The sequence below is a fragment of the Micromesistius poutassou genome (genome assembly GCF_964030765.1).
Source record: "Micromesistius poutassou genome assembly, chromosome: 15".
In the NCBI taxonomy this organism is placed as follows: Eukaryota; Metazoa; Chordata; class Actinopteri; order Gadiformes; family Gadidae; genus Micromesistius; species Micromesistius poutassou.
This window is the reverse complement of record NC_140285.1, coordinates 9,139,444-9,153,415: the sequence shown is the minus strand read 5'-3', so window position 1 is coordinate 9,153,415 and position 13,972 is coordinate 9,139,444. Positions and strand designations below refer to the sequence as shown.

Below are 13,972 nucleotides of genomic sequence, written 5' to 3'. Positions count from 1 at the left end.
TTGTGTGTGCCCATTATATGTTTTATGATATGTTTGGATTAATCATAAGTAGGTACCTTGGTGCCCATCCATGTTCTAGCTGTTGAAATACCAAGGAATTATTGTGTGTACACCATACTGCACAAGGTCGTTTCATGGATTTGCATGCAAATATACTCTTTGCACGCTTAATTTAGGATTCAATCCTCAATAGGAATGCGGCGTACCCTTTCCCTGTATAGTTCAAATCTGCCAAATAATATAATACTATTAGTGGGTGTGAATATCAACTGTTTGAGCTCATTAAATACTAGTGCCAACATGTTCACACACACGCACAGATACACTCACGTACACACACACACACACACACACACAAACACACGCACACGCACACGCACACGCACACACACACACAAACAAAGATACATGCACACCAGTATGTGTCTTTCTGGAACATCTCCCACTTCCTTTTGTCGGAAGCTCACCCTCCCTCATTGCCTCCGTCGTTCCCTTGTTCCTCCCTATCCTCTCATCTTTTCCGCCCATTCCCACTTCACCCTCTCCTTCATCAGTTTGCCTTCATAGCAACACTTCAATTTATGTCCTGTTTGTTTATTTTTTCATCCACTTATTAATTATTTTGCCATTTATTCTTGTTGTTAATATATTTGTCCCCCCCCCCCCCCTTCTTGCATCCCCTCTGCTCTTTGTTTCTAATTTTGGACTCCAGGCCAGTCATGCTTATATCCTCACTGTTAGCAGCATGGTAAGCAGCAGGTTGTCATTTGGGCCCTCCCCTTTGGAGGATGCAATGGTGAGAGAGCGAAAAGAAAAAGGGGGCGACAGGAAGAGGAGAGACATGAAGAGAGCTGATTTGGTTAGACTCTTCTATTTTTGGTGTCACTTTCAAACCCTTGATTCAACCCAGACAATAATGCAATTGTTAAAGCTCACTGCCACTTGTTACATAGGAAGATACAAGAAGGATTTCCAGACCTGCCAAGTTAAGCTGTTGTGGAATTCTATAACATAAACTGAAACACTGCCTACCTGAGGATCATTTCTGCCAGACCATCCACACAATATGCCACTTTTTAAATTGTCTTAAATCAATCATGCTGTCCTATTGGGAGATTTAATCTCACATGCGTAATGAAGCAGTCGCGAGTTGGCCTAAATTTGTTGAGCTATATTTGCATTGAAATGTAGGCCGGGCAATGCCTCATTGACTTTAACTTGGAGCGGGAAAAAAAAACGTTTAGAAAATTTAGATCATACAAAAGAAACTGGAAGAACTTAATTTGCATTTTCCATCCATATATCTTTATCTTAACTACATCTTAATTGTGCTCAGATTTTCCGACTTTTGGACAAAGAGTCAGGTAAACAGGAATCAGCAAAGGTAGCACTTGTTTTTGAAGTCTCTTGTCTAAACTCTGAAGTGTTGGCCACTTTGTTAATTGCCCAAGCCACTGAAACATGGAGAGACTTGGTATTTGTTAAAGGCAGAAGGCCGTGTGTTCTGGCACTGTGGTTGTTTCTATTCCTGTCCTGTTGGGTTATCTGTCTGATTGTTCTGCTGCTGTCTCAGGCCATAGCCGCAGGAGACCGGGGTCACCAATTAGAGGAAGAAAGCCATGCAGACATCTGCACACCTGGGATGCAAAGGCAAACAGGCAAGTGTACTAACTAACACTGTCAAAATGTTTATGCTAATTTATTGATGTCAGATCTCACTTTTTACGGTGTGTGTGTGTGTGTGTGTGTGTGTGTGTGAGTGAGTCTATGCCCGTGAGTGCTCACGAGTGTGTGAATGTGTATGTGTGTGTGTGTGTATAAGCAGTATGAAATTTATAAATTGATTGATCTGATCTTTCAGTTGTCTTGTGTTGCTCTTTCAGGACCATGAGAGTGAACGAAAAACCGAAGATAAGAGAACAGAAGGTGAACCGGAGGAAGCCGAACCGGATCTCTCCGGATTCCTTAAAGTCTTAATGATGCGCCACTTAAATGATGATGTACGTCATGTCGCTTCCTCTACCTCATCAGGTGTCCAAGGTCACCCTCAAATAGCCCACCATCCCCTGAACTCTGTAGACCCGGAACGTGGTGGGCGGAAAATCAGCTGTTCGAGTCAAAAATGGAAAGATTGACGAACGCGCGCCCTCCTCCAAGAGCCTTAATACACTTGCTGTGTTTTTCATCACGGTGATGATGGATAGCAGTGACGGCCCCACATGCTATGCCCTTCTGTTCTTTCACTGGTATACTTCCTGTCTCCATCTCTGTGCGCTCGCTGTTTTCCAAGTGTTTAAGAGAACCTTGGCTCTTGGCAATTTATAGGCCTACCAAGAACACAGATTATTTGCACCAACGGAAAGAGACTGTATAGAATAGAAACGGAAATGGGTCTTGCAGGGTTGTGCAGCTCTTCATTTTGGAATGAGTTTCCATGTTGTTGTATAAATTGTGTGGGCATTTGGCTTCTAACTTGTCACTTACTTTTAACGTAATTTCGGGCACATACTGCTATGTTCACTTTTCGTGTCAAGTGACATCAATCCCTCTTCACCACCCTTGTGAATATTTAATAGCTTGTTGTTGTCGAATATCGTTGGATGGGGATGCGGCCGCCCAGGGAGCAACACTAGATACTGTCCGTGATATCCATTGGTTCGTGATCTCGAGCCTTGATTTGACTTCAGGCGGAGTCTTTCTGCCATCTGGTGGTCGATTCGAGGCTGAAGCTTCAAAATGTTTTTGCTTTCTTCGCGTACACTGGAAATGTAGCCGTTTTATGTCATTGCCTTTGGGGAAAATTATTGTTTTAAGATTATCGCCATTTTATAGTCCTATTGTAATGTAATTATTTTCCCTTCAATCCGTGGAAGTTGAAAGATATTATTTGCTAACATAAGAAATTCTGCAAACATTTACTCACTTGGTAATGCATTACAAACGAACAACTAATAAATGAAAAACGGTAAAGTGAAAAGAGCCAAATGTCCGTAATCATTATTCCCAGCATGCTTCACGTTTGCGTAATACCGATACTATTTTAGATACTATAGGTTGAAAACTAAAAATATCAGCAGCGATACATATGTGAATCAATACGTCATACAATACTTGTATTAAAAAAGGAAAACCAAAAAATGCACCATAAGTTAAAGGGTATTGACTTTGGGGAGGGTATATAGTCACACGCTGGCCGTGCTCTCTTCTGTGGGAGGAAGCTCATTGTAGAGGTTACATGCAGAGTGCTAGTCACTCGACCAATCACCTCGGGGAAGGTCTGAGACATGAGCCAATCGTTGCCCTAGCAGGGTGTCACCTGATCCTGGTGAGTGGGTGCACAGAAACATTGGGCCATAGTGTGTTGTTCTCACAGGAGAAGCTAGATGGTGTTAATTCTCAGCGCCACTAGCGGATGTGTACACACTGCCTTGGAATCACCCACGGCTGGCGAATGAGTGCGATGGATGAGGTGGAGCACCGCTCCAGAACCCAATTCAGACTACTCTCCTCCCACTTTTATTCACAATACATTTGAAAAATCTATTCTTTATTTTTGGTTAAAAGTAGCCTTATTTAAAAACCCTTTCGGTTTATGTTGTTATATTCAGCCGAGGCTGAAATGGCGAACCATTTTCTGAAAAAATCTAAAAATCCCTAGTTAAATTCAGTGGATGTGAGTAGTCCCATGGGATGCATGTTGTATTTTTCGTCAAATATTTAATATTTTTTTAAAATTAAAAAAAATGTTTTTTCATGTCTGACACAAAATGTTCACCTTCCGTTGTCTAACGTTACGGCCGACTAAACAGCCCTCCGTCACAAATCCAAATTTAACTATTGGTGTAGGTAGCGTTTTCCTGACCTGGGGGTATGGCCAGGCCACAACCCGGTCTGTCAAACAGGAAGAGGTCTCGGTTTCTATTTGACCCACTTATAGAGTAGCCTACTTGTCGAATACGTGTATGGGTTCTCATTGGTTCTGGGGCATGAGGCCACCTGGAGTTAAAGCCACAAGCATCACCTATAAACCAAACAGTCGTAAGGGAGAAGCAAAGGTTGAACTGAAGTGCAAGGAAAATACGATATCTTAACCGTGCCTGGCGCTGCCCTAGTCCCGATTAAATCCTCAAATATACAAGACTACAACATGATTATTTCCCTCAAAGTTCATTCTATTGGGTAGCCTATTTAATGTTTGAAATACAATTATCGATTCATTCATGTATTCATTTATTTGGGTGGAACTACACAAATCTTTATCCAAATTTCAAAATATTTGCATTTAAAGTGAGAGTATAATTTGTGAATTAATTTGATTTGTTATTAGAGTGGCAGTAAATGGACTACAAGGCCTACAGATAATTGAGTTAATAATATAATAACATAAAAAAAAAAATCAAATATTTTTACTACAGCAAAAGTAATGTAGGCTATAATTCACACACAACTATTGAACAAATATGTTGATAAAGAAATTATTTGAGATGCATTATAATTACCATCATCTCAAAGGTAGGCCTAAATTGGACAACAGCTTTGAGTCCAAATGTGTAGGAAATGATCAGCAATAAGCAAGGCTGCTGATACTGTGGTATCCCCCGCCACAATATAATTTCAAACAGAGACTGTTTCACAACAATGTTGATTGACACACACACATACGTTTTCAACACCAAAGCCAATGAAATCCCACCGTGAGAAACTTGACACAGTCAGTATAAAAGATGAACACCAGGATAACATTACACTTACAAATTACACTCAAAAAGCGCTACTTACTGCTACTATTATGATCTTGTCAAAAATCAGGACAGGCTAAGGGAAGACACAGATATTTGTGTTTGCACAAAATAAAAAGTTAACTAGTTTAAGGTAACACATGAGCCTAAAGTAAAACTAAACGGGAAAAAAAATATGCATTTTCAAATATACCGGACAAGGACGGGGCAGATCTACAACAATGATGCTTGACATCTGTCCAAAGCTGTGTGCTTTTTGGTAATAACGGTGACACGACACGAGCTGTGAGGTAAGGCACATGGCCACTCCAGTGATAAGGCACAGAAGATAATCATGGTAGCATTAATGGCTTATATCAGGATAACTTGTCCACTCAGGTGGGACTGCACCATGTGTGTCCTGACCTCTCCTGTCCTTATTACCTAAGATGACAGAGTTCATTTGGTAGGGATCTGCCCCGATAGCATGGGCATGGATGCTCCTTACATGTTCACAGTGTGTCATCACTCACTGTATTGTGTTATGGAGATTCGTATTTGGTCCCCGAGAACACCTCCTGCTTCCACGCTAATCCCACATTTCAGAATTATTCATAAAACTAGTGTAAAGAAAAATTCTTAGTTATATGTCAGTTAAAGTTAAATTCAAATGTAACTACAGGGACACATAAGCTAAATAGCCTATACATGTAAATGTATTGTAATAATTGTATTGTATATAATTAAATGAAAGGTAATTTAAATACATGTATCAAGAAATGCCTTTCACTATGTTCAGCATTTAGTATATCAGATTCCCCAAAATTGATGACCCATAAAGCCTTTGGTCTTATCATCACAGATGTGCACATGTTCAATTGTCTTAACCTCACATGAATGTATGGAAGGGTCAGGAGGGCTGTAGTTGTGTAACTTTGTTATTGTTGATGGACTAAAAGCCTTGTCCTATCCGTTACACACGGAAGTGTAGCGAATACGGCATCCAGGGTATCAGGTGGATAGGTCTTCCATAAAAGAAGATGAACAAGTCCCCTTGTTAAGTCGTATCCCTGCAGAGGAGGAGAGAAGAGGAGAGGAGCAGAGGTGAGCAGTGGCACATACAGGCTAATAGATGGGTGCACAGGATTGAAGGACATAACAGTTGAAAGGATGGACACTTTTTGTTTTGGGCTTGGTGAAATATGTTATTATAGTGAAGCCATACAATGATGGAACTTTTATTTTCTAACAGTGTTGCAAACTTAACGTTAGATATGAGCTGAACATTTTTCAATGTGACTTTTCTGTTTTTCTTCCTCACAGAGGGAACATCTGCAGACAACCAACGGACAACAACAGAAGTCTTTTGTGTGTGTGTCTGCTAATGTATGGACCGTGTCTACTTGTCCAGTATGTCCTTGTTTGTATGTGTGTTGCTTTGCGTGTTAATTGCAGACACTGCATGTGGATGCACACTGAAGAACTATACTCTAATGATTGAGAAGAATGAGTGTGAACAGTGTGTCCTCATAAATACTACTATCTGCAGTGGCTATTGTTACACACAGGTAAAGAACGTTTATTATGTTGGAATGTGCTATTTATTAATATCTATAGTAATGATATAGTCATTATAGTTAATGAGTTAATAATGTTTTGCAGAGGATGACACAAAGTGAACTTGTCTTTAAACCTATGAAAACCTTAGCTGAATAAAATGTAATACAGCACTACTGATGTGATGTATACCAACTTCAGACTGGAAATATTTTACTGTTGACCCATATTGAGTCTCAAATCATTTTGATTGGTTTACTTCTTATTTGAATTTGAGGATTTGGCCTCATTGTGTACATGACAATACATGAGTACAACACAAAACCTTTTTTTGCAATAATCCAATGGTATCAATTCCAGGACACCAACTTCAGAGGGCGAGTGGGTAAAAACTTCTTGATTCAACGCGGCTGTATGCCAGGCTCTCTGGTGTATCGGACTGCGAGGCTGGTGGGCTGCCCTCAGAACGTCAACCCGGTCATTTATTACCCAGAGTTCCACCGCTGCCAATGTAGAAGCTGTGACAGGCGCACACACCACTGTGTCCGAAAAAGCCGATATCCATTGAACCAGTGCCGCAAGACTCGCAACAAGAGGAAGGGTAACGACTCTGACTAGATATATTTGTTACAAGTTTAAAAACACTTTTTGGATTAAGAAACAACTCTACTAAACTAAGACACTGTTTGGGTAATGTTTTGCATTCATTGTTCTTATGGTGTCACTATTATATTTTATTGTGACAGATATCAGTAACTTCTAATGATGTTATTCGTGGGTATCACGATGTGCATTTAACCTCAGAAAATGAATTTCCAAGATATCAATGCAATCTCACACAATTCAGTCCATTGATTTCCTTCTATTACTTCAAGCTGAATTAATGAGTGGAGTCAATTTTCCCGCCTGGATGCGGGTGACCAATTAGCCTACTGTACACTCAAGTGGCCAAGCTGTGACCATTAGTCCTACCATACAGTCATATTACAGCGATGGTTTACCAGCAGCGAGAAGTAGTGCAGTAGACCGGAATAAACCTTTAATTCATGACCCTACACTCTGAGGTGACGGCGTTTCGGACTTTGAGGATATAAAACTAAAGAGTGTTTCCAACTTAGAGATGGGTATGTGAATATTACTTTTGACCTTTTCCTGTCCAGATATTGGGTAGGCGTGTAATGGACACACACCCCTGTGATATGTTATGTTGTTATAACCCATTTTTTAATCATGTTTTTGTATTCATGTTGAAACAATATCCAAGTAATAGCCTGCAGCATTTATTAACAGCACGCATAGACTGCATAGATATTGTATTATACTGCTTTTCTATTAATGACAAATGACAAAAATATGCGTAAAATTACATGCATACATTTTTCAGTTCAACTTTTGTATTTTCATTAAAGCATTTGGCAAGCTGAATACATTTTTGTACTGGCATTGTTTGGTTTGGTTTCTAGTCTGTTTCTGTGGTCTAATTCAGTCATTCCAAACCTGGGGTCCCGCACCCCCCTAAGAAAAGGGGGCGCCAGAGATCTGAAGCACCAAGCTGCATATATTTTGAGCCTTTACAAAGATAATCTACAATTAGATAATTAATTAAATACAATTAACAATAACAATTCAAAAGAACCAACAAAACATCAACAAAATATACTTTTGTCATACAATTCTATATGCAGACTGTTGAATGCGACACTACTTGGGCTGCGACTGATGACGTTTCACAAGTAGACCTACAGACCTTTATAGGTCCATGTTACAGACCAGCCATGCGTTTCACTTCCTACATGAAAGCGGAATCAAGCCACCTTACCCCGCTTTTTTAAAGTCCTATTTTATTCCTTCTGGGCCAGTGCTGTAAACGCCTTCAAATCAGTTTCAATAAGCCTGTCCACACCGGTGCGTCTCACCAACGCTTAATCAGCTGGTGAAGCGGTAACGCAATATGCAAAGGTATTTAACCTTGTTGTTAGAGTTTCGTTCTCATTTAAAGAGATTGAATAGTTGAATTGGACTTTGTTAGTACTCATGAGTTGCATTGACACGCCATGTAACACACCAAATTTAAGATACATTTTAGCTAACGATGGCAGCAGGGATCTCAAAACAGCATACCTCTCATGCTGGCTACCGCTATACTGCTTTTTTCCCCCAAATATTTTCCAAATTAGAAATACCTGCACACTTCGTTTAGGACAAGTGAGTGAAATATATAATGCAAATATGTCTGTGTACTTGCACGATGCGTCTGCAGTGCCGCGTAACACGTCTATATGCGACATGGTTGGCATTGTGATGTAACACCAGTCCTGAATATCTTCTACACCTTTTTCTACACAGAGTGGTCAACACAACACCATATACAGTTTTATGGGTTTGAGATAAGTCAGACCCTACAAGATTGGCCTCTTTGCAATTCCGCCCAGGCCAAGACAGACCGAAGGTTTACCTGGGTAAATACCTGTATTACCTGTATTTTTAATTACCTGTAGGCGTGGCTTATTCACCATCCCTCCCATTACCAATATCAACTGAATATTTACTTGGATAGGAAATAGGGATCTGCTTCATGGCCCACCCCCATGTGCTAACTCGTTTAACTTGTATCTCTGAATAACCAAGCTTTGAACCACTCTCCGAGTCATACCTAGCCCGAAAGAACAATACTACAAAGGATTAAAATTACGTTTCATAAATTGCAATAAGTATAGACTGAATTACGGGCTGGCGGAGTTGTTGAGGGGGTAATGCTGCTGTAATGTTGCCCGCTTCGCCCGTGCCTTAAACCGCCACTGCTCTCGGTGCAACATCCAGAACTCCCCGTCCGTCTCAAATGTTATTTGCTGGCGTGGCGTAATTGTGGGTGGAGATTTCTGCCACTCAAACTGCAAGGCTGTGCTTGCCTATATATAAGCCCCTGTCCCGCTGTAATCTCGCCTTGCTCAGTGTCTCACAGGGACTCTCGGTGTGCTTTCCCACCTGCCTCCGCCATTCGACAAATTATAACTTTTAACAGAAACAATGGCCCAGCATCAACAGATCAGGTAGAGCGCACCTTACACTACACAAAACTGCTGCAATGATCAATGAATGACCAATATCGGCTCGATAAATTCCCATTGAAATCATTAATTGCTTTGGTGTTTTATGTGTTTTTGTCATGTGTCTATTATTATAGTAGATAAAGTCACCACGACACGTATACTGAGATGGTCTGATCCTGTGATTAGTTATTATTAGCAGCCCAGATTCCTGGACGCAGTTTTTGCCATATATCACTGGCCTACACTGACCAAACATCACGTAGTAATACTGGAATATCATTAAAGATTTAACTGCATAATATTATAAATTATTATATTACAATATAATAAACTTAAACGATTTTTGTTTTGTTTTTGTGTCCATTCTTGTTATTTTCCTTTTATGTTGGTGTGAAAACATGTCACTCACTCACTCACTCACTCACTCACTCACTCACTCACTCACTCACTCACTCACTCACTCACTCACTCACTCACTCACTCTCACACTCACTCTCACACACACACACACACACACACACACACACACACACACACACACACACACACACACACACACACACACACACACACACACACACACACACACATACACAGACCACAGTACTGCTCCTGATGCAATGTTTTGGACACATTGATTATTAATGTGTGTGTGTGTGTGTGTGTGTTCACCCACAGCCTCCCAGCCAAGCTGATCAATGGAGGCATTGCAGGAATGGTGGGGGTCACCTGTGTGTTCCCGATTGACCTGGCCAAGACACGCCTGCAGAACCAGCGCAGTGGCCAGCAGGTCTACAGAAACATGTAAGAGACCAACAGGCTTCCTTGGGAAGTGGAAAAGTACCCGTGTAATGTTTGGCTGCGGAGTGAATATGAGTCTGTGTTTTGTTTTGTTGTTAAGGTTGGACTGCCTGATAAAGACGGTGAAATCTGAAGGGTACTTTGGCATGTACAGAGGTAGGCTTGTGTATTCAGGCTTTACATTTAATCTGCCACCCGTCTGACATAATAATCGTGTCAATTACGTAGCTTATATTTATAATTGCTACATATATTTAATAATAATTTAATAATCATTGAATACATTTAAATGTTGGCCAAATTAAACATTCAATCTGCTAATTTTTCTTTCGTTTGCTATATTTTATACAATTGAATTATTATTTGGTTCCACTTTTGCAAATGCTTCAAGCTGTTGTTGTTGTTTTCAGGAGCTGCCGTGAACCTCACGCTGGTCACCCCTGAGAAGGCCATCAAACTTGCTGCTAATGACTTTTTCCGCCACCAATTAAGCAAAGATGGGTAAGTACATCCAAACAAACAAAAAAGGACTGCTTCACACACACGCACACGTACACACACACACACACACACAGTTTTCTTCCCATTTCCCTTGCTACGCTAACCCACAACCTTTTGTTTTTCTATCCTCTTGCATTCTAATGCGTTTAGTGGCAGGCTAACAGTGCTGAAGGAGATGCTGTCTGGCTGTGGTGCAGGAATGTGCCAGGTCATCATCACCACTCCTATGGAAATGCTTAAGATCCAATTGCAGGATGCTGGCAGGCTAGGTGAGCTTACTCAACCACTGCAAAGAAACAATGACAGAAACAATCTATTTTTTGTTATCTGTATTCCCAATACTATTATCACTAAATAAGGATTACCGTGTTGTGCCTCAGCGGCGCAGCAGAGAGTGATGCCCAGCATGGTGCCTGCTCTGAAGCTCGGAGCGGTGCTCAGCCGCTCCTACAACACCATCCCGGCGCCCAACGTGGTCCGAGTGTCTGCCGTGCAGATCACCAGGGAGCTGCTCAGGACCAAGGGTGTCCCGGGCCTCTACAGAGGCCTGGGGGCCACTCTGATGAGGTGAGAGGGATCTGTTGAGTGGGCGCCGCTCTGGTTTCAAGGGAGAAAAAAATTTGCGATCAGAACTTTGAATTACGTCTCAGCTGTGCTTGCCGCCTTTTTCCAGGGACATGCCGTTCTCGATGGTGTACTTCCCGCTCTTCGCCCATCTGCACCAGCTCGGACGCCACTCGCCTGAAGACCCCGCCGTGCCGTTCTATTGGTCGTTTGTGTCTGGATGCTTAGCCGGCTCCATCGCTGCCGTGACTGTCAGCCCGTGCGATGGTAGGGGTTGCGCAAAAAATTGGCTGAGATTGATATACTGCATATATAGTTTGTCTTCAACTAACCTCTATGTTGCGTTGTTGTGCAGTGGTCAAGACGAGGCTCCAGTCCCTCAAGAAAGGAGCAAACGAAGAGACCTACAATGGAGTAGTGGACTGCATCAGGTAATACACCGTTATATATACTCTCCAGAGAATACAGACGAAAAACAACAAGACGCACGGTTTCATACAATGTTCTTATTGTCTGTCGCTGAACCAATCTGAACTCTCCTTTCCTGGCAGAAAAATCATGAGGAAGGAGGGCCCCGGGGCCTTCCTGAAGGGGGCCAGCTGCCGGGCGCTAGTCATCGCCCCTCTCTTCGGCATAGCCCAGGTGGTCTACTTTGTCGGGGTGGGAGAGTTCCTGCTGGGGTACACACCTCAGAGCATCTGCTCTTCGTGAGCACGCCCCTTTCTTCTCTACCTCCTCGGCAGGTTGGCAGGCAGCTATGCAACGGCTATGCATTTCAGGTTAAAATGGCTTCAAACCCGTGCTCCTGTAGCAGCACACGGCATGTTTAGCCCTTAGTTTTGCAGGAACTTGCCTTTTGCAAGTTTCATTTGCTTGGTGAGCTTATTGTAAGGAATGAATCATTGTTAATTCCTTATTTACACAGTTTTCCCTCAATGAGGGATTGGATTGTCCAGCTTTTCCCAAATGTTCCTTGTTGTCAGGTTGAATGAACTGTGGCTTGCGGTGCACTCTTTAGCTCCTTACTGCAAATATAATCCATATCTATTACCCCTGCGGTGTAATGCCTTCCTGTGTAGTCTTCGAGCAAATTCTAATTTAGTCACCACTACAAGGTGGGGTGTTAATGGAAAGATGGAGGAAGTATGCAATGGGTTGTTATTACTAAATAAAAGCAGGGGTGGCAAAAAAGCTCTTAAATCCCCAATCCTGTTTTAAAGGGTTACTGTATGTGCTGCACCTGGCTATCAATGTATCCTATCATTTATTTGTACATAGTTGGCTTTTTTATACAGTATGAATACTTGACAAAACAAAAAATTCTCAGTTAGGAAAAGTCAGAAGAAGGTGTATTGTCTATATAGCGGTAATAACGGACTAGTATGATTTTTTGACCAAACTGGACCCTATAGTGTTGAATTTTGTTAGAACATACTTGAAAACCTTGAGAATTATTCAGAGAATATTCACAATTCATGCAAAGAATGGTGGGGAAACATGGTCATTTCTAGGGACCTACTTTTTTGGACCTGTTTTGCTATGGAGGGTTAAGTAAACATTTATTCAGTTAGTCAGTATTTGTTTATTCCAATTACCGGAACACAGTTAGAGGGTTCTGCTCGATGATGTGATATTATACATCCTAAGCATTGGTCTTAAGCATTGGTCTTTATATAACTGGCAAAGACTTTGATTTACATTTTTCAACCATAGGATTTTGGGGTTTTTGCTCCACTGTCTAAACTGGCTTGAATGGCAGAATAAACTTTTCAACTGGAATGAACTATTTTGTGTCTATCTCAGTCTGTCATAAAAGAGAAAGTTTGCGTCAGAATTAGGTGGAGGCTAAGCAACTGGTTGTGTCTTGAAGGCTTGTCTGTGTTGCGCTTCAGGCAAAAAGTATGATGCAAGTTCAGAAAAGGTTGCACTTCCTATCCGCTGAAGTACCAACGGTGCACCTCAGTGTAGGGGAGGTACCGGTAGATCAAGTGCACATTCTGCAGGGGGGAGTAACCCTAGCTTGTGTCATATTAGCCTAGCTGTGGGGAGCAGCTGTCTCACAGGCTCAAATTAAGAAAAGTAGACATGTTCAATGAATGATTGAAGGAGTGGAGTTGAATAACTTCATCAGTTAGTTTATTTCTCCCTAGATGTTTACTTTATTTAAACATAACATATATCTTGGTTCACACTTAGAATTTGGTGAATCTGTCTCAACTCAGATTCCCTAAGAGCAGTTGTAATCAGATGCAGCTACTTAACCTGCGCAAAGAAAAAAATACTTATTAGATGGATATTGTAGACCATGAAATTAAACATACTAACATATTTTCACACAGAACTACTTCATCAATGTATAGACTTAAACTAAAATCTGCATGTGTGTTACAAGGTCCATGCTGCACGTCACATGTGTCTTCTACTGGGCCCTTCCAAAGTTGAAAGACTGGTTTACTGTAAAGATTTGTCAAATATGATACGTGAGGTGAGGCTGCTTAAACCAGCCATCATCCACACACACACAAACACACACTGTGTCTCACACAATGCTGCATGTTTCATAGTTAAGTGTTTCCGGGTGTAAGTCCAATACAAGCTCAGCCCTGCTGGCACTTGTCAAGGCTTGAATGAAGACCTCAAAATATTAAGTGATCATAGAAAGCAAAATGAAAATAACAATGAAAAAACGATTCCATTCGGTGTGAAGAAAACCAGAGGCAGGTAGATTACCTGTTTTTGAAAAATATTTTATTAGGCATCAAACAGCAATCTTCCTGAGAA

General features: G+C 41.3%; 2 protein-coding genes across 3 annotated transcripts in view; both read left to right on the top strand.

Annotated features, from left to right (window-relative positions):
* LOC311359785 (follitropin subunit beta-like) overlaps positions 1-6,893 on the top strand; it is a gene marked incomplete at both ends in the record, with an annotated part of 8,204 nt that extends 1,311 nt beyond the window's left edge. The window contains 2 exons of the mRNA XM_084479824.1: positions 6,174-6,286; positions 6,636-6,893. Coding sequence (XP_084335950.1) covers positions 6,174-6,286; positions 6,636-6,893 — 371 coding nt within the window. The remainder of the gene's footprint in view (positions 1-6,173; positions 6,287-6,635) is intronic.
* Positions 6,894-7,292: 399 nt separating this feature from the next.
* On the top strand, positions 7,293-12,975 carry LOC311359620 (mitochondrial glutamate carrier 1-like). 2 transcript variants are annotated; one of them, XM_084479671.1, is made up of 9 exons: positions 7,293-7,399; positions 10,004-10,129; positions 10,227-10,282; positions 10,537-10,627; positions 10,778-10,896; positions 11,008-11,194; positions 11,301-11,458; positions 11,547-11,622; positions 11,743-12,975. In XM_084479671.1, exons 2-9 carry the CDS (start codon positions 10,041-10,043, stop codon positions 11,900-11,902), a joined length of 936 nt encoding a protein of 311 aa, XP_084335797.1. In that variant the 5' UTR covers positions 7,293-7,399; positions 10,004-10,040; the 3' UTR covers positions 11,903-12,975. The 2 variants fall into 2 exon arrangements, with proteins under 2 accessions (XP_084335797.1, XP_084335796.1); XM_084479670.1 differs by lacking the exon at positions 7,293-7,399 and adding an exon at positions 9,228-9,325.
* The last annotated feature ends 997 nt before the right edge of the window (positions 12,976-13,972 follow it).